Below are 20295 nucleotides of genomic sequence, written 5' to 3'. Positions count from 1 at the left end.
AGTACAGGCATCCCCCAGTGAAATCTTTCTGGTAACGCCCACTTAGGGCTTTAAAAATTAACTGTTTAGGTGCCAAATACTTTGTTAATATTTTCGCAAAGAAGAGGCAAAATTAAAAAAAAAAAATCCAAAACAAAAAACAAAAAACGTATTATTCTGCGCTGCAGACACTATTACATCATGTGTTCAACATTAAAAATTTAATGTAAGGTCTTCTTTAAATAACAATGTCTTTGGGGATTAAAGACAAACACTGTGCAGATTTTTAACAAAATGGCTTATTCATTCATGGCCACACTTCCAGCACCCTCGAAATTGTAAAAATGAAAAAGACAATAAAAAATAAAAAAGTTTATTACCTGATCACTCAGGGTGCACTGTTCTGTGCAGATGTCTGTGATGAGATTCCGGGCTTGTTTCGCCATTTCATCCAAGAACATATTACATAGAGACAGACTGCGATCTCCAATGTGATGTCTCTGAAATGTGACAGGACACGGTTAGCTGCCATCTGTATTGAATTAAGAAATTATTACTCACAGAAGACAAAGCAAACTCATTATTGTCTCTTAAAGGGGTTTTCCCACAAATAACATTTATAATCAGCAGGAGAGGTGATAAATATCTGATTAGAGGGGCTGCACCAATCAGTCGAAACATGAGACCTCAGCCCCCGCCACACACCTGCTGTGAATATGAAGGTTGTAATGGATGGGCACTTGAGCTACTGCTAACTTCATTGCCTATGGAGCAGCCAGAAACAGCCGAACAATGTGCTAAATGGGTCCAGACTTTATATGGGCCGTCTTGTGCATGTAGTTAACTTATCTACTATAGTAAAAACACATATACATGCATGCATAGAATCAATGTGCAAAAAATGTTATTAAAGTGTATATTTAAAAGCTGCCAAAGGAATATTCCTTACCCTGCTCTGTACAGCTTAGATCTGTAATGCCTCATAAAGGAAGGAAGGATGACTGTCAAATGTCTATAGATATAGCCATCTATATATATATCTATAATATAACCGGGGATGCGTGTCTCTGTCTGAAGCCTTTATAGACTGCGCAAGCGCGACACGCCCGCGCAGTCTGGCTCTAGACAGAAGAACGCATGGAGCGGTTACAAGTAAGGCTGCGTACCCACGTTGTGGATTACAAGCGTTTTTGATGCGGAATTTCCGCAGCGGAAACGCTTGTAAAACGCTTGGTAATCCGCACCCCATGGTCCCCAATGAGAATCCGCAAGTCCTATGCCCATGCTGCGGATTTTTCCGCAGCGTTTATGCTGCGTTCAAAAATTCGCAGCATGTTCATTAATTTTGCGTTTCCGCAAGCGGAATTGCTAATTCAATGCATGAAAAAACGCAAGGCAATTCCGCATGCGTTTTTCCGGGAGAGGACTTGCAGAAATGAAGCAGAAATTTTCTGCTTCATTTCTGCAACGTGGGCACATAGCCTAAGAGGAGTGTATGGCGCCGGGGATAGCGGTATGCGTAGACAATGAACGCATACCGCGATCTCCGGCGCCATACTTACCTGACCGGGAGGAGCGTTGCCGCGGCACCTCTCTTCGCCGGAGACCGGGGCAGGAGTGACACGTCTGAATCAGAGAATGCGCATAGCGCTATTCGGCGCCATTTTACTGAAGACACATTTTCAGTGCATCTTCAGCAAAATGGCGCCAGACAGCGCGGTATGGGCATGCGCGTACTCCGGTGCAACACTCCTCCCATGGCCAGCCTCCGGCAGAACAGGACACAGCAGCGATGGAGCACAGGAAAGAAAGGGGAGTATAAGTGTTTATTTTTTGTATGTGTGTGCAGCGTTAAAGGGATGAGGGGTGCCACACATACCAGGATTGGGGGGATGAGGGGTACCATGCATACCAGGACTGTGGGGTGAGGGGACCATATATACCAGGATTGGGGAGTGAGGGGACCATGCATACCAGGATGAGGGGTACCACACATACCAGGATTGGAGGGGTGAGGGGACCATGCATACCAAGATTGGGGGGTGAGGGGACCATGCATACCAAGATGAGGGGTACCACACATACCAGGATTGGGGTGTGAGGGGACCATGCATACCAGGATGAGGGGGTGAGGGGACATGCATACCAAGATTGGGGATGAGGGGTGCCATGCATACCAGGATGAAGGGTACCACACATACCATTATTGGGGGGTGAGGGGACTATGCATACCAGGATTGGGGAGGGGTGAGGGGACCATGCATACCAGGATTGGGGGATGAGGGGTACCATGCATACCAGGATTGGGGGGTGAGGGGACCATATATACCAGGATTGGGGAGTGAGGGGACCATGCATACCAGGATGAGGGGTACCACACATACCAGGATTGGAGGGGTGAGGGGACCATGCATACCAAGATTGGGGGGTGAGGGGACCATGCATACCAAGATGAGGGGTACCACACATACCAGGATTGGGGTGTGAGGGGACCATGCATACCAGGATGAGGGGGTGAGGGGACATGCATACCAAGATTGGGGATGAGGGGTGCCATGCATACCAGGATGAAGGGTACCACACATACCATTATTGGGGGGTGAGGGGACTATGCATACCAGGATTGGGGAGGGGTGAGGGGACCATGCATACCAGGATTGGGGGGTGAGGGGACCATGCATACCAGGATTGGGGGGGTGATGGATACCATGCATACCAGGATTGGGGGGGGGGGGTGAGGGGTACCATGCATACCAGAATAGGGATGAGGGGTGCCATGCATACAAGGATAGGGATGAGGGGTGCCATGCATACTAGGATAGGGATGAGGGGTGCCATGCATACAAGGATAGGGATGAGGGGTGCCATGCATACTAGGATAGGGATGAGGGGTGCCATGCATACAAGGATAGGGATGAGGGGTGCCATGCATACTAGGATAGGGATGAGGGACTGGGTGCCATGCATACCAGGATTGGGGATGAGGGAGCCATGCATACTAGGATAGGGATGAGGGACTGGGTGCCATGCATACCAGGATTGGGGATGAGGGAGCCATGCATACCAGGATGAGGGGTACCACACATACCATTATTGGGGGGTGAGGGGACTATGCATACCAGGATTGGGGGGTGAGGGGACCATGCATACCAGGATTGGGGGGTGAGGGGACCATGCATACCAGGATTGGGGGAGTGAGGGGACCATGCATACCAGGATTGGGGGAGTGAGGGGACCATGCATACCAGGATTGGGGGGGGTACCATGCATACCAGGATAGGGATGAGGGGTGCCATGCATACCAGGATTGGAGGTGAGGGGAGCCATACATACCAGGATTGGGGGTGAGGGGTGCCATGCATACCAGGATTGGGGGTGAGGGGTGCCATGCATACCAGGATTGGAGGTGAGGGGTGCCATGCATACCAGGATTGGGGATGAGGGGCGCCATGCATACCAGGATAGGGGGTGAGCGGAGCCATGCATACCAGGATAGGGATGTGGGAGGGCCATGCATACCAGGATTCGAAAGAGGGGACATGCATACCAGGATAGGGATGAGGGGTACCATGTATACCACGATAGGGATGAGGGGTACCATGTATACCAGGATTGTGGATGAGGGGTGCTATGCATACCAGGATAGGGATGAGGCATGCCATGCATACCAGGATAGGGATGAGGCGTGCCATGCATACCAGGATAGGGATGAGGCATGCCATGCATACCAGGATAGGGACGAGGCATGCCATGCATACCAGGATAGGGACGAGGCATGCCATGCATACCAGGATAGGGACGAGGCATGCCATGCATACCAGGATTGGGGATGGGGGGTACCATGCATACCAGGATAGGGATGTGGGGGGCCATGCATACCAGGATTCGGAGGAAGGGCCATACATACCAGGATGAGGGGTACCACACATTATTGGGGGGTGAGGGGACCACGCATACCAGGATTGGGGGGTGAGGGGACCATGCATACCAGGATTGGGGATGAGGGAGCCATGAATACCAGGATTGAGGCTGAGGAGTGCCATGCATACCAGGATTGGGGATGTGGGGTACCATGCATACCAGGATTGGGGATGAGGAGTGCCATGCATACCAGGATTGGGAATGAAGGAGCCATGCATACCAGGATGAAGGGTACCACACATACCATTATTGGGGGGTGAGGGGACTAAGCATACCAGAATTGGGGGGTGAGGGGACCATGCATACCAGGATTAGGGGGTGAGGGGGCCATGCATACCAGGATTGGGGGGTGAGGGGGCCATGCATACCAGGATTGGGGGGGTGAGGGGTACCATGCATACCAGGATTGGGGGGGTGAGGGGTACCATGCATACCAGGATTGGGGGGGTGAGGGGTACCATGCATACCAGGATTGGGGGGGTGAGGGGTGCCATGAATACCAGGATTGGGGGGGTGAGGGGTACCATGCATACCAGGATAAGGGATGGGGTGCCATGAATACCAGGATAGGGATGAGGGGCGCCATGCATACCAGGATAGGGATGAGGGGTGCCATGCATACTAGGATGAGGGACTGGGTGCCATGCATACCAGAATTGGAGGTGAGGGGTGCCATGCATACCAGGATTGGGGGTGAGGGGCGCCATGCATACCAGGATTGGGGGTGACGGGCGCCATGCATACCAGGATTGGGGATGAGGGGCGCCATGCATACCAGGATAGGGATGAGGCGTGCCATGCATACCAGGATAGGGATGAGTCGTGCCATGCATACCAGGATAGGGATGAGGCGTGCCATGCATACCAGGATAGGGATGAGGCGTGCCATGCATACCAGGATAGGGATGAGGCGTGCCATGCATAACAGGATAGGGATGAGGAATGCCATGCATACCAGGATAGGGATGAGGAATGCCATAAATACCAGGATTGGGGATGGGGGGTACCATGCATACCAGGATTGGGGATGGGGGGTACCATGCATACCAGGATTGGGGATGGGGGGTACCATGCATACCAGGATAGGGATGTGGGGGGCCATGCATACCAGGATTCGGAGGAGGGGCCATACATACCAGGATGAGGGGTACCACACATTATTGGGGGGTGAGGGGACCACGCATACCAGGATTGGGGGGTGAGGGGTGCCACGCATACCAGGATTGGGGGGTGAGGGGTGCCACGCATACCAGGATTGGGGATGAGGGGTGCCACGCATACCAGGATTGGGGATGAGGGGTGCCACGCATACCAGGATTGGGGATGAGGGGTGCCACGCATACCAGGATTGGGGATGAGGGGTGCCACGCATACCAGGATTGGGGATGAGGGGTGCCACGCATACCAGGATTGGGGATGAGAGGTGCCACGCATACCAGGATTGGGGATGAGGGGTGCCACGCATACCAGGATTAGGGATGAGGGGTGCCACGCATACCAGGATTAGGGATGAGGGGTGCCACGCATACCAGGATTGGGGATGAGGGGTGCCACGCATACCAGGATTGGGGATGAGGGGTGCCATGCATACCAGGATTGGGGATGAGGGGTGCCATGCATACCTGGATTGGGGATGAGGGGTGCCATGCATACCTGGATTGGGGATGAGGGGTGCCATGCATACCAGGATTGGGGATGAGGGGTGCCATGCATACCAGGATTGGGGATGAGGGGTGCCATGCATACCAGGATTGAGGATGAAGGAGCCATGCATACCAGGATTGGAGATGAAGGAGCCATGCATATCAGGATTGGGGATGAGGGGTGCCAGGCATACCAGGATTGGGGGGTGAGGGGTGCCATGCATACCAGGATTGGGGGGTGAGGGGTGCCATGCATACCAGGATTAGTGGGGAGGGCAGCACAAATACCAGGATGGGGGCAGCACATACCAGCATGGGAGACCATATACCAATAAAAATGCTCGCTACCCGGGAGTAGATGGGGCTCAATAGCTAGTGTGTGTGTGTGTGTGTGTGTGCATATAGGTAGATATAGGGGTGTGTGTGTGTGTGTGTGTGTGTGTGTGTGTGCGCGCATATAGGTAGATATGTGTGTGTGTGTGTGTGTGTGTGTGTAGATATCACATCACCATATAGTTTGGTGGGATAAGGGATAATTTTGAATAATTCAGTGTGTATAAGTATCATGACAAATGTGAAAGGGATTTAATGAGTAACCATTGTTTTCATTTTATATTCCATAAATCAATATTACACATGAAAATAAGTAGCTTTGTAATATATCTGATCAGAGAAATCTGCTTCTTTCTCCTGGACTGATTTTTCACTCTCAATTAGTTATATCTCTATTAAGTGAAGACAGACTTCCCATTACTGAGATAAGAGATGACAGTTAGTGCTTATAAAATTCTAACGAGAGGGAAAGGTGGGGGATGAGCTAGAGGCAAACAAACATTCTGATGCCAGTTTTTCAGGAACAGCAGTTGCAGTTCTCCATAGACGCTCATGAGTACCAACTGTCATTTCCTATCTCAGTAATGGGAAAATCTGTTTTCACTGAAGACAGATTTTACCTGTGAATTGAAAATTACGAGAAGGAATTATTAGTTGAGGAGGAGAAAGAAGAATATTTCTCTGATTAGAATATATCTTAAGGTTCCTCTTTTCATGTGTATTATTAATTTATGAATAAATAAATATAATGATGGTTACTCATTAAACCCCCTACAATTAACCTTGTATTCACCATACATACATTTCAATGTTGCAAATATAATAATAAAAATAGTAAAAAAGTCTACAAATTCTTACCTCTTCAGGGCAAAGTTCATGAGTGCAGCTCATAAAATGAGTGCAGATGAGGGGGAATGAGATGGAGTATCTTGATTGTGATGGCAGCTCCAAACACTGCTGAAACATCTTCTCAAATGCTCGACTGTAAAAGCTAAAATATGAAACAAAAATAAACACTGACGTAACTGAAATGTCACTGACAGGCCTTAGAGTGGCTGTGGCTCTTTTTAACGTCATTTTTACACATTTATGAATAGTACACATTTGGATGGGGAGGAGATAAAGAAAATCTGTTTCCTTTATCCAAATGTAACAATGCGGTATATCAATTTTTGGAATTAATGCAAGAAAAATACCAGTTTCAAAACTGTTCAGAAAAGCCTGTCGTGTATGTACACAAGGAATGACATTAAATTACTTAAAGATAAAAGATAAGATTAAAGAAATTAAATTACTTGTATCTTTTCTACCTTCTGAAAGACCTATATCTAATTTTCAGTTGTCTGAGCTAGTGAGTGGAGACTATCTGCTATGATGTCTCCCATACACAGTATACACAGGCATGAAGGATTCCTGCTCTCCTGTCTCTATGCACCATATGTCCAAAGGCAGCGGCCGCATGGAGGACATATTACAGCAGTACTGAGCAGTCTAGCTGTGAATACAGCTCTAGGGTGAGAGAAGACACGTGCTAGAAATCTCTCGGATTCTTTCTCCTCCACCAAACTTCCCTCGTTACAGACTTCAATAGGTTGCTGTAATGTGAACCCTTTGGCGCTCTGTCTCATTTTGACCAAGATGGATTGCAGCTAAATGATCGATCAGTTCAGGAGGTTGGGATGAAGTGGCTCTTAGGTGGAGAAAGAAGAGGATTTCTCCTATAAGATTTATTAAAAAAGTTTCTTAGATTTGCCTGTACTAACTGTAACTCAGAATTATTCAAACTAGGGAACTGGCAATGCTTCAATGCTCAAGGTGTCAATGTACAGAAGACTACCAAAAGGGCTCTTACCAAAATATGGACAGATCAGAGGTTTCCACCAGCATTTCAACTAAGGAATCCACCATCTTTGTATGGAATATTATAGTGTTCATCATCTTTCCAAGCTCCCTGTGGTCAGCGAGACTCAGCGATGCTTTAGAAACACTGGTGTAGGCCTTGAAGGGAAGAGACGTGAATATAGTAGGTTATTAAGTCTAGCAGGTCAAAACTAGTGCACAGAAATAGTACATACAGTAACTCAAAAGTAAATGCCTTTTTAATAACATTTTATTTATGGTTAATCCCTCAACCTTTCACCTCCAGCGAACCTGAATGGAAATAAGAATGGTAAAAAGGAGACGTGTTGCTGGAGGGTAAGTAAACTCTTCCCATCTGCTACCCCAACCATAAAATACTGTATTTATGGTCTGTATTGTAGCATGCTGTAGACCACAGCTAGACCTGTGATTTCCAGGTGGAGTGCAATACAAGGAACAAAAATAACAAGATAAAAAAATAATTCACAGTAAGTCACATTAATCTAGTAGGTAGCGTACAGAACAAAGGAAGCAGTCCTAATACATCAGGAGGGAAAACGCTGGATGTGGTTAAAAGAGGACCGATCAGTTCTGAGAAAAATGTAAAAATATGAGAGTGGATGAAACTATAAGTCTGACATTTGTATCCGTGCCTAACCTTCCCGTTCCTGCTTCCGTAGACGGGCGGTGTTGCACACTCGTAGCAGGCAATACCTCTAGTTCTGCGTCCTCTGGGACTTGTAGTTTTGCCCAGGCTAGAAGATTGAGAGTTAACCGCTATCACTGTTTGCCCCCTGCTGCTGTGCAGGTTGGATGGGACCTGCAATTTATTTAAGATCATGAAATCCTCCTGTCCACTGCCAGTTATAACTTGACTAGCTTCATTGAACTTCTGTGTGCTTGTATTCCCAGAGGACATTCGTGATTTTGACCGCAGCTCATTTTTTGGCTCCTCTCCTGTCTTAGAATTATATACCTGAACTGACCACCAGGTTGTGACCCAGCTACCAGATCATTCTGTCTGCCAGCACCACCATCCAACAGTTGACTCTGTTGCCCCAATCCAGGGACCCGTGTGTAAGTCTGGATCCCTTTACAAGGGTTAAAGGGTGATGCTCAAAGCAACTAGGAATTTTTATTCATATTGAATTTTTTTAATCAGTTATTTAACATGTATCTGAGTACTCTACAAATCAGCTAAAGTAAGAGGACATAACCGCTTCTAAAAGGTTAAGCTGCTCAAAACATAGCTGCATATAAAGGGTTAATTTGAGTCTCTTATTACATACAATATAAAGACAGCAGCAGCCAATTAACACAGAGAAGGATTTAGCTTTTACATGTACTGCAGCTTTATCCTCCTCAACAATATACATGGATACTTCTTACAGTATATACATTTTTTTTTTAGTATAAAGTAAAAGACTCTCCTGGGTTAAGATACTGAACTGCCCCAGTCCGCTCCCGCACACACAATAATATCTCCCTGATCAGAAGCCTCACACAGCTATTAAAATAGTGAGTTAGTGGAGAGCCTCAAATTCAGTCTTCTTTTCTTAAAGAGCTAGAGCATTAGTGAGGAAGTTTTTTTTCCCCCTCAATTTTCTTAATTATATATATATTTGAGAAGGATTTATGTTTGGTCCTTCTTTTAGTTTAGTTTGGGGTTTCCAAGGAGGAGATAAGTCCTAAAAGTTGTGTACTGCTACAGAAGGAGTGTTTTTTCAAATACTATTAATCACCTCTAAAGCCGCAATGGTGGAATACAACATATGTAGCATATTTTATTTGCGGATGCTTTTTTGCTCGTGAAAAATAATATGAATTAAAGGACAGATCCAGTAGAGTGCCCTAGACAAGTGCATGTGCAGCTAGGGAAAATATCCACGCTAGCAATTGATAGTCTGAAGCCAAAGAAATGGGAGATGACACAAATTACCCATTTTTCATAATAAAAAAAAAAGTTTATGACCCTATTAACTATGGCCCTGACACCCCATATCAATAAGTCTACCTGATCTACCTCTACTATGGGTCTCTCCAGATTTTCAGCGCACCGGTCATCCCCCAAATAATGTATAAAAGCCTTAGGATTTGTATTCTGGAGGATTAATGTGCCATTGTTGAAAGGATAAAGCTCAAATTTTGTGATTTTTTTTTATTTTTTTAAAGCAGCTTAAAAAGAGAAGTTTGGCAGACACTTCTGATGAAAATTCCTCCGCTCTGAGTTCCTCTGTATTTCATTTCGAGCTGCTATGAATCTGTTACAACGCTCTCTCTGGATTTCCATGACTCAATCTAAGTGGGATGTTAGGGTTTGTCAGCACATCTTTTGAAGCATGGTTTCACCATTATCTCAATACAAAGACAAAATGCCCAGATAGCTCGACTTTAAAGTGGTTTATTTTTTTTTCCCCCCTCCTTGAAAGGCGACTGAGAAAAGGGCAGCCTGTTTTTGTAGAAACCATTCTGCATTTTGATGCACAGCCTCCTGGCTCCTAGGCCAAAAATAATACAAGCGGAAGGCATTCTGCAATCATCAAAGCGTTCTCAGGTCAGACGAGACAAAGTGCTATTCAGCTACTGTTGCACAGATGTTTGTGCACTTCTTACATTCAGTCTTCAGCCAACACATCTTTGGCTTCAAATCTGACGGTCACTTTAATGTCTTACTTTTAAGACAATGTCTGACATTATAAAAAATGTGATTCTTTGTTCAGACGTTGGAGTGTGTCAAATCGAGGTCTATAATTCACTTTTATTTGCTATAACTTGAATTAAAAAGGGGGCAACATTACATCACTATGTGGCCATCAGGTTTTCTGCAAGAATAGAGGTTTGTTTTTTTAAAGAGGGCTTTGTGAACAAATGTGCTGAATTAATACTGATATCAAGTGTGAAAGGATATTCTTGTCTTAACAATGAACTTTTTTCTTTTGTCCAATATAGAGAGAAAAAAAAATAAGGCCTATTTACATGAGAGCGTTTGTCACCCGAGTGCAGTTATTTCTACGGACAGAACACGGCCATTCTGGTGAATTGCCCCATAATGTTTCAACCATATGCTTTCCATGGAGGAGCTTGGGAGACCTCGGTACAAATTCATTCATTTATTTATTTATTTATTTTTTCAACAAACAAACAAAAACATGCCACATGAATCAAAAACTAAAGAAAAAAAGAATCCAGCCCACTGATTAAATGCTTTTTTTTTTTGCTAGACGTAAAATTGTCACGGATGAGTAAATAAGGTCTAATTCATACATCAATGCACATACTGAACTGAAATAAAAAGAGGAAAAACCGTGGCTACATTTTTGATAAGTGATACTGATTTTAGGACTAGTTCAAACTAATCACTTGTACTTTATTTCGATGCAGTAATCTTTTTGACCAAACTGAAAATTGAATATGGAGTAGAAAAAAAAAAAAGATAAACTTCCAATTCTACTTAATTCTGTGGGGCTTCTACTAATTTTGATAAGAAATAATGTATTGAAAGATTCCCAGGCTAATATTGATGACGCATCCTTAGGATAATTCATCGATATCATATAGATGGGGGTCCGACAGGGGACACCTAAACCGATCAGCTGTTTGTAGGCTAGATACCAAGAGTGAACAGAGTCGGAACAGCACAGGGCCGTTCACTGTCCAGTTAGTGGCCATTGTCAAGCTCAGCTCCTATTCAATTCCATACAGTTGTCATCAGACTGTAGACTAAAATCACCTCCAACCAATCAGATATGAGTTTTTTTTTCTAAATAGATTATGGGGTCCGACACCACCAGTATCAGGGGTTTTCAGCTATAGTTTGATGGAAGCAGTATTGAATGGAAGAGCTGAGCTGGACTTTTTTGGGAGCACCACTAGGTACGGAGTGAGCAGAGCTTTGCTGTTCAGACTCTGGTCACCATTTACATCTGATCTAAAAAAAAAAAAAAAAAAAAAAAAAAAAGACATTTAGTGCAGGGACGGGGACAGAGGGGGGCCCATAAAATAAGTTGAGTGATGGGTGGTCTAAAAAAAAAGCCAATTGGTGTGCGTGTGTGGGTGTTTAAAAAAGCCGAGTGATGGGTGGCCTAAAAAAAAACAAAGTGGTTGGTGGCAAAAAAAAACAAACAATTTGCGGGGGGCCGAAAAAAAAGCCAATTGGTGTGTGTGTGTGGGGGGGGTCTTAAAAAAAAGCTGAGCGTGGGTGGCCTAAAAAAAAAAAGCTAAATTGGTAGGTGGCCTAAAAAAAAAGCCAATTGGTGGGGGGGGGTTCAGGGTGTTGGTTATAGGAGCACTACCAATCTTGTAATTATTACACTTTTTTTAAACTACAAAGTCAAAGCTTGAGCAGAGTGATACTGCCTAAAGAAAATGATCTAATCCAAACAACATAAAAAGAAAATCTTCAGATGTGAGCATTTAAATATTAAAATACTAAAAAAAACATGCAATATCTTTTCTATCCAACATGTTTATAAGCTCATGTGATCCTGTATTTGGTTTTGTAATCATTAGGTCATTAGCATTGCAGGGTTTTATCTTAAATTGGTTGAAGTATAAATTAAATCATCACGTTACATTTACTCTTATGCCAAATGTTGTAGCCCGACACATTGCCAATACATAGCATACACTGGCGTATGATGCCCACAGACCCCAATTGTTTTAACAGACAAAATGTTGCTTTAGACCTTATACTACAAGTCTAGATCAGCAATGTACAAGATCTTGTGTTAGTTTATCCAATTGAAAACCTAAAAAAAAAGTTTTTCTATAATTGCCAAAAATAAAAATTTAGAAATAAAAAATAAAATCTTTACACCAATAATGGAAATTTTTATTTGAAAAACAAACATTATAAAACTGATTAAGTGCTCAATAAACATTTCTAAGTACAATTTCAGATGGTACGCTACACACAACTTATGGGGAAGTGGTTTCCTCTGCCACAAATCATTGAGACCCGGCTGAGAAGGGCAATTGATGGAGGCTGTTACGCTTATAATATAAATGAACCGTGCCCTTTCCAGCGAAGCATTAATCTGACTAATACATTATCCAGAAAATGGACATTAAAATTTGTCCATAATGTCAACCTGAGCCTGTCCCACATGCTAAATGCTTAGGCTTAAAAGTCCTTTTCAGAATTACATGTTATCGCAAGAGATCTGCAATTGCTTTTCCAAAAAGTATCCTGCTCTTTTGGCAGTAAAGAAGCTGCTTAAAAAGCAGGTTTTGCTGCATTTTTGCTGCTTTTTTAAAGTAATTTTTCAGCTTTTTTTGGAGCACATTTTATTCACCAAGAATGCAGCAAAAAGGCATGGTTCTGTTTTTTGTAGTGTTTTTGCACTCCCTCATTGCTTTCTATGGTGAAAAAATGTTTCAAAAACGCTGAAAGAATTGCCATGCTGCAGATTTAAAAAATGGCAGCAGTTTTCCAAATCAGTCAGGAAAAAAAAAAAAAAAAAAAGAGCGGGTGCATGATAAGACTTCTGAGATCTCATAGCTGATGCCTTTACAGCAAAAGGCAGTTTTTAATTTTCAAAAAAAAAACAAAACTGCAAAAACGCAAATATGTGAACATAGTCTTATATGGTCATATTGATGATTTTTACACCCATTGAAGCAAAAATCAGGGTACAAACCTGCAACAAGCAAAGTAGGGTGCTCACAACTTACTCTAAACGCTGCATTTTATTACTGACTTTCAGTGCAGAATCCAAACTAAATATTTGCAACAATCAGCTACGTCATCACTGCTTTTAACCCCTTTCCGTCCAATCGCACTAATACGTATCTGTGCCCTGGGCCTATTGGAACAGATACGTATTAGTAAGCCCTGGCAATTTAGCCCACACACAAGCGGTGTGGGGCGATCGCCGCCGGGTGTCAGCTGATTGTCACAGCTGACACCTGGTACTATGTGCAAGGAGCGATCCTGGATCTGACCTATAATACTGTCCTGCTTGTTAACCCCTTTAGTGAACACGGTAAAAATAAAAAACGAAGCAAAAAATGATGCTTTATCATCATATCGCCAAACAAAAAATGGAATAAAACGTGATAAAAAAAACCAAATGTAAATAAAAAGGGTACCACTGAAAACGTCATTTGTCCTGCAAAAAAACAACCTGCCATACAGCTCCATCAGCCGAAAAATAAAAGAGTTATAGCTCTCAGAATAAAGTGATGCAAAAACAATTCTAGGGTTAGGGCTACGTTACGGTTAGGGCTGGGCGAGGACTTTTTTCAGAAGAAAAAAAAAAAAGATCACAATATGGCGACTAATGTTGAGTGCAAGTGTTCGCTACTTGAGTTGCATCGGGTGCTCGGGTATGCACCGAGTATCGCGGGTGCTCGAGTGACATGCTCGAGTCTTCACCTCATGTTTTGCAGCTGTTATACAGCCAAAAAAACATCGCAGGGATTGCCTGTCATGCACAAGAGATCCCCGCATGTTTTTTTTTGGGTGTCTGACAACCGTGAAACATGCGGGCGGGGACTCGAGCATGTCACTTGAGCACCCGCGATACATGGTGCATACCTGAGCACCCGATGCAACTCAAGTAGCGAACACTTGCGATCAAGACTAATAACAACTTATTCAATATGATGACGTAATGTTATCAAATTCTCTGTCGCACCTCCGGCTATGTGCACATGATGCGGATTTGGTGCGGTTTTTTTCGTGCGGAAATGCAGCAGAAAAGCATTACACATCTTATCCCATGACTTCCTATGACATTTTGCAAGTTCTGTGCACATGGTCCAGATTTTTTCTGCACGGATTCTAGGTGCAGAAAAAAATGCAGCATGACCATTTCTTGTGCGCTTCCGCAAGAGGATTTGCCTCTTCAATGCACTGGAAAAACGCATGGCAAATCTGCAAGTAAAAACGCATAAAAAAAACATGTGTAAAATCCGCATGCGTTTTTTCTGCCAAGGACATGCCGAAATGCTCCATTGTTTAATTTCTGCATCGTGGGCACATAGCCTCTGGGTTCAAAATGTTCACTATACCCCTTGATAAAATCCTTGAGGGGACATAGTTTCAAAAATGTAGTCACTTGTGGGGGGTTTCTACTGTTTAGGCACATCAGGGGCTCTCCAAACGCAAAATAGCATCAGCTAATTATTCAAGCAAATTTTACATTCAAAAAGTCAAATGGCGTTCCTTCCCTTCTGAACCCTGCCGTGCGCCGAAACAGTGGTTTTCCCTCACATATGGGGTATCCGTGTGCTCAGGAGGAATTGTACAACAAATTGTGGGGTCTATTTTTTCCTCATACCCTTGCAAAAATAAAACAATTGGGGTCTAAAGTAACATTTTTGTGAAAAAAGTTAAATGTTCATTTTTTTCTTCCACATTCCAAAAATTCCTGTGAAGCACCTGAAAGGTTAATAAACTTCTTGAATGTGGTTTTGAGCACCTTGAGGAGTGCAGTTTTTAGAATGGTGTCACTTTTGGGTATTTTCTGTCATAAACGCCCCTCAAAGTCACTTCAAATGTGATGTGGTCCCTAAAAAAATATGGTTTTGTAAATTTTGTTGGAAAAATTAGAAATCGCTGGTCAACTTTTAACCCTTATAGCTTCCTAACAAAAAAAATTTGGTTCTAAAATTGTGCTGATGCAAAGTAAACATGTGGGAAATGTTACTTATTAACTATTTTGTGTGACATATCTCTCTGATTTAAGGGCATGAAAATTCAAAGTTTTAAAATTGCTAAATTTTCGCCAAATTTCCGTTTTTTTTTTTTTTTTACAAACAAACACAAGTCATATTGAAGAAATTTTACCACAATCATGAAGTACAATATGTCACGAAAAAACAACCTCAGAATCAGGGGGATCCGTTGAAGCGTTCCAGAGGTATTACCTCAAAGTGACAGTGGTCAGAATTGTAAAAATTGGCCTGGTCATTAACATGCAAACAGCCTTGAGGGGTAAAGGGGTTAAAAGTAACTGTTTAATTTTCATTTTATAAATCAATAGTACACACTAAAATAAGCAACTTTCTAATATATATTATCAGAGAAATCTGCTTTCTCCTCCTTGACTGATCTTTCATTCTCAATTTATGGGTAAAATCTTTATTCAGTGAAGACAGATTTCCCATTACGGAGATAGGAGATGACAGTTTGTGCTTTCACAATTCTATGAAAGTGGGAGAAGCTAGAGACAGACAGACATTCTGCTGCAAGTTTTCCTGAAATGGCAGTTAGGCTGTGTTCACACGATGCGTATTTCATGCGTTTCCGCGGCGTTTTTGCAGTTGCGTAAACGCCGCGGAAACGCATGAAAAACGCATGGTAGAAGGGAAGCAATGTTCCCCAATGGAAATCCGCATGTGCTGTGCCCATGATGCGGATTTTTCCGCAGCGTTAACGCTGCGGTCAAAAATCCGCAGCATGTCAATTAATTTTGCGGAAACGCGGCGATTTCGCCGCCATTGACTTGCATTAGAACGCGCCAATTCCGCAAGACAGCATCTGTACTTGCGTAATTGGTGCGTTCTAATGTGCGGATGGTACCCGGGTGTGGAGGAGAGGAGAGTCTCATCCACACCCAGGTACCATTAAAAAAGCTGTAAAAAGAAGAATAAAATAAAAAATAATGTATTCTTACCTTCTGTCGGCCCGCGCAGCGCTCCCGCTTGGTTCCCGGCACTTTGCAGTGAGTTGTAGGACCTGCGGTGACGTCAGAGTCATGTGACGGGTCACGTGACGCTGACGTCGGCAGGTCTTTCAATTCAAAGTTGCCGGCAGCCGGGAGAACAGATTGAGCAGGACAGCGCGGGCCATCGGAGGTAAGTATATACACGCTCTCGGTTCACACTGTATAAATCCATGCTGTTTGCATGGATTTATATAGTGTGACCTAGTTATCAAGCACTTTCCAGGTGATGCTAACATCGCCTGGAAAGCGCTTGTCAATCTGCATGCGGAAACGCATGTGAATCTGCATGTGGATCCGCATGTATTCTGCAGGAAAAACGCATGCACAATCTGCATGCGTTTTTTCTGCCAGGGAGATGCAGAAATGATGCAGAAATTTTCTGCTTCATTTCTGCATCGTGTGCACATACCCTTACAGTTCTCCATAGAACTTTATAAGCACCAACTGTCATCTCCTATCTGAGTAATAGGAAAAGTCTGTATTCACTGAAAAGAGATTTTATCTGAGAATTTAGAAAATTAAAGATCAGTCCGGGTGGAGAAATAAGCATTTCTCTCTGATAAGATATATTACAAAGTTTCTTATTTTCACATGTACTATTGATTTAGGAAAAAAAACAATTAAAATGAAGGTTACTCTTTAAATGAGATTTCCTAAAAACAACATATATCGCCTAACCACATGAGTGAGCATCTACAGGAAAGTGGGGGCTGCACATACTCACTACCACTTTACTTACACAGGGGCTTGTGGGCCCCCGTTTTGAGGATCGGTGAGGTCTTAGATATTTTACCATGTCTACTGTAAGCAGGTGATAAATGTTTAAGTAAAGTAAAATCCGATTCAAAAGTGGACGGTATTCACATAGGTGGTCACCACCAAGTATATAACTATTACAAAATAGGAGGGATATCAAGGAGGAAAAGTATGTGAATAAAATTTAACTTTTAATGATAATTTGTTACATTAATATTTTAATCTTATCATACATCCAAGAGGATGTTTCTTGGGCTACTGCTGTAATGGATTCTAACCAACTTTGACCCACAAAGTCCTGACTTCAATATGACAGCACCAATATACAGTTAGGTCCATATATATATTTGGACAGAGACAACATTTTTCTAATTTTGGTTCTAGACATTACCACAATGAATTTTAAACAAAACAATTCAGATGCAGTTGAAGTTCAGACTTTCAGCTTTCATTTGAGGGTATCCACATTAAAATTGGATGAAGGATTTAGGAGTTTCAGCTCCTTAACATGTGCCACCCTGTTTTTAAGGGACCAAAAGTAATTGGACAATTGACTCCAAGGGTATTTCATGGACAGGTGTGGGCAATCCCTTCGTTATGTCATTCTTAATTAAGCAGATAAAAGGCCTGGAGTTGATTTGAGGTGTGGTGCTTGCATTTGGAAGGTTTTGCTGTGAAGTAAACATGCGGTCAAAGGAGCTCTCCATGCAGGTGAAACAAGCCATCCTTAAGCTGCAAACACAGAAAAAACCCATCCGAGAAATTGCTACAATATTAGGAGTGGCAAAATCTACAGTTTGGTACATCCTGAGAGAGAAAGAAAGCACTGGTGAACTCATCAATGCAAAAAGACCTGGGCGCCGACGGAAGACAATGGTGGTGGATGATCGCAGAATAATCTCCATGGTGAAGAGAAACCCTTCACAACAGCCAACCAAGTGAACAACACTCTCCAGGAGGTAGGCGTATCAATATCCAAATATACCATAAAGAGAAGACTGCATGAAAGTAAATACAGAGGGTTCACTGCATGGTGCAAGCCACTCATAAGCATCAAGAATAAAAAGGCTAGACTGGACTTTGCTAAAAAACATCTAAAAAAGCCAGCACAGTTCTGGAAGAACATTCTTTGGACAGATGAAACCAAGATCAACCTCTACCAGAATGATGGAAAGAGAAAAGTATGGCGAAGGCGTGATACAGCTCATGATCCAAAGCATACCACATCATCTGTAAAACACGGCGGAGACAGTGTGATGGCTTGGGCATGCATGGCTGCCAGTGGCACTGGGTCACTAGTGTTTATTGATGATGTGACACAGGACAGAAGCAGCCAAATGAATTCTGATGTATTCAGAGCCATACTGTGTGCTCAGATCCAGCCAAATGCAGCCAAACTGATTGGTCGTCGTTTCATACTACAGATGGACAATGACCCAAAACATAAAGCCAAAGCAACCCAGGAGTTTATTAAAGCAAAGAAGTGGAATATTCTTGATTGGCCAAGTCAGTCACCTGATCTCAACCCAATTGAGCATGCATTTCACTTGTTATAGACTAAACTTCAGACAGAAAGGCCCACAAACAAACAGCAACTGAAAACCACCGCAGTGAAGGCCTGGCAGAGCATCAAAAAGGAGGAAACACAGCATCTGGTGATGTCCATGAGTTCAAGACTTCAGGCAGTCATTGCCAACAAAGGGTTTTCAACCAAGTACTAGAAATGAACATTTTATTTACAATTATTTAATCTGTCCAATTACTTTTGGTCCCTTTAAAAACAGGGTGGCACATGTTAAAGAGCTGAAACTCCTAAACCCTTCATCCAATTTTAATGTGGATACTCTCAAATGAAAGCTGAAAGTCTGAACTTCAACTGCATCTGAATTGTTTTGTTTAAAATTCATTGTGGTAATGTCTAGAACCAAAATTAGAAAAATGTTGTCTGTCCAAATATATATGGACCTAACTGTAAATATTCCACAACCAATGTCCTCACAATTGAATGGTTGGGTATTATAGATTACCTATCACGTCTAACCCCGTCATAGCCTATCAGAATTATTCTTATTATATATGTGTGCCGCATACTAAAGAGCGATCTCAATATGAAAGGTGACTATTATAATAATCACACTCCATCAGCCTCATATTTAACCCTATATCAGGTCTGTAGGGCTGGTAAACTAATAACCATAATGATTAGAGAGACTGTTGGTATTGTCACAGAACGATCCTATAGTGGGGAGTTATCACACATGCCACAATTGTGTCAGCGTGAGCAGCTACCACCCCATATTAAATAGATGAATCGCCAGCATACATGTTGGTATTTCACCGGCACATACAAGAATACCGTACATATGTCACCCCGTCTCTCACACAACGCTCACAGACTGATCGCGTGCAGGTGGTGCGCACGCGGTCAGTGCCGCTAGATATATTCAGCCGGCAGAGCTAATATTATGGTGAAATGCTATCGGCACATGGCAAGACGGGAGTATTATGGGAGACTCTAATGTGCTGACATATCGATCAGTGTCAGGATAATCGTCCCTGACGCGCGTTTCGCCGGGGTTACCGGCTTTTTCTAAGGGTGAAATCGACCGCCTCCTCAGGATTCTTATACACCCTGTCAAGACTGACAGGTGTAACAGCCAATCAGATTGTCGGTATACCTATGTTCACAGGATATTAAGATAAAACAATACCAAATGATTATAAAGAATAACAAAAATTACAATGCTGATGCATGGGTCCCAAGTTTCATCCCATTCTTCTAGATATTTAGCTGATATTGTACCTAAGAGGGCATATATATTAGAAATTCAAATTGTAACAATCTTATAATATGTGTAGACCTATTAAATTCCAAAAGCTGGTGGGTTCAATGCCCACCAACTACACTTACACGAAGCTAGCCAGACCACATATAATATTTACTAAAAGGAATATAATCACAATTCCCATCAAAACTATTGTGGCTGATATACTGTATGTGGATCAATTGATACTTCTTGAATATCTCACAATAATTCCCAGTCATCAGTATGTTACAAAGAGAAAAATATATCCCAAGTGATTTGAGATATATAAAATATATTCCCCACATATTCGGAATTAATATTTAT

At 43.0% G+C, this 20295-nt stretch overlaps 1 protein-coding gene across 4 annotated transcripts in view; it reads right to left on the bottom strand.

Moving 5' to 3' along the window:
- NCKAP1 (NCK associated protein 1) overlaps positions 1–20295 on the bottom strand; it is a 101223-nt gene that overhangs the window by 22758 nt on the left and 58170 nt on the right. For all 4 annotated transcript variants that reach the window (XM_073646782.1, XM_073646783.1, XM_073646784.1 and 1 more), the window contains 3 exons: positions 7729–7874; positions 6735–6867; positions 360–479 (listed from right to left, as the gene is read on the bottom strand). In XM_073646782.1, the coding sequence (XP_073502883.1) occupies positions 360–479; positions 6735–6867; positions 7729–7874 (399 nt within the window). The remainder of the gene's footprint in view (positions 1–359; positions 480–6734; positions 6868–7728; positions 7875–20295) is intronic.

Source organism: Phyllobates terribilis, unplaced genomic scaffold (assembly GCF_046119375.1).
Source record: "Phyllobates terribilis strain yellow unplaced genomic scaffold, ASM4611937v1 Scaffold_9__5_contigs__length_417890890, whole genome shotgun sequence".
Taxonomy (NCBI): Eukaryota; Metazoa; Chordata; class Amphibia; order Anura; family Dendrobatidae; genus Phyllobates; species Phyllobates terribilis.
This window is presented reverse-complemented; position numbering and strand designations above follow the sequence as displayed.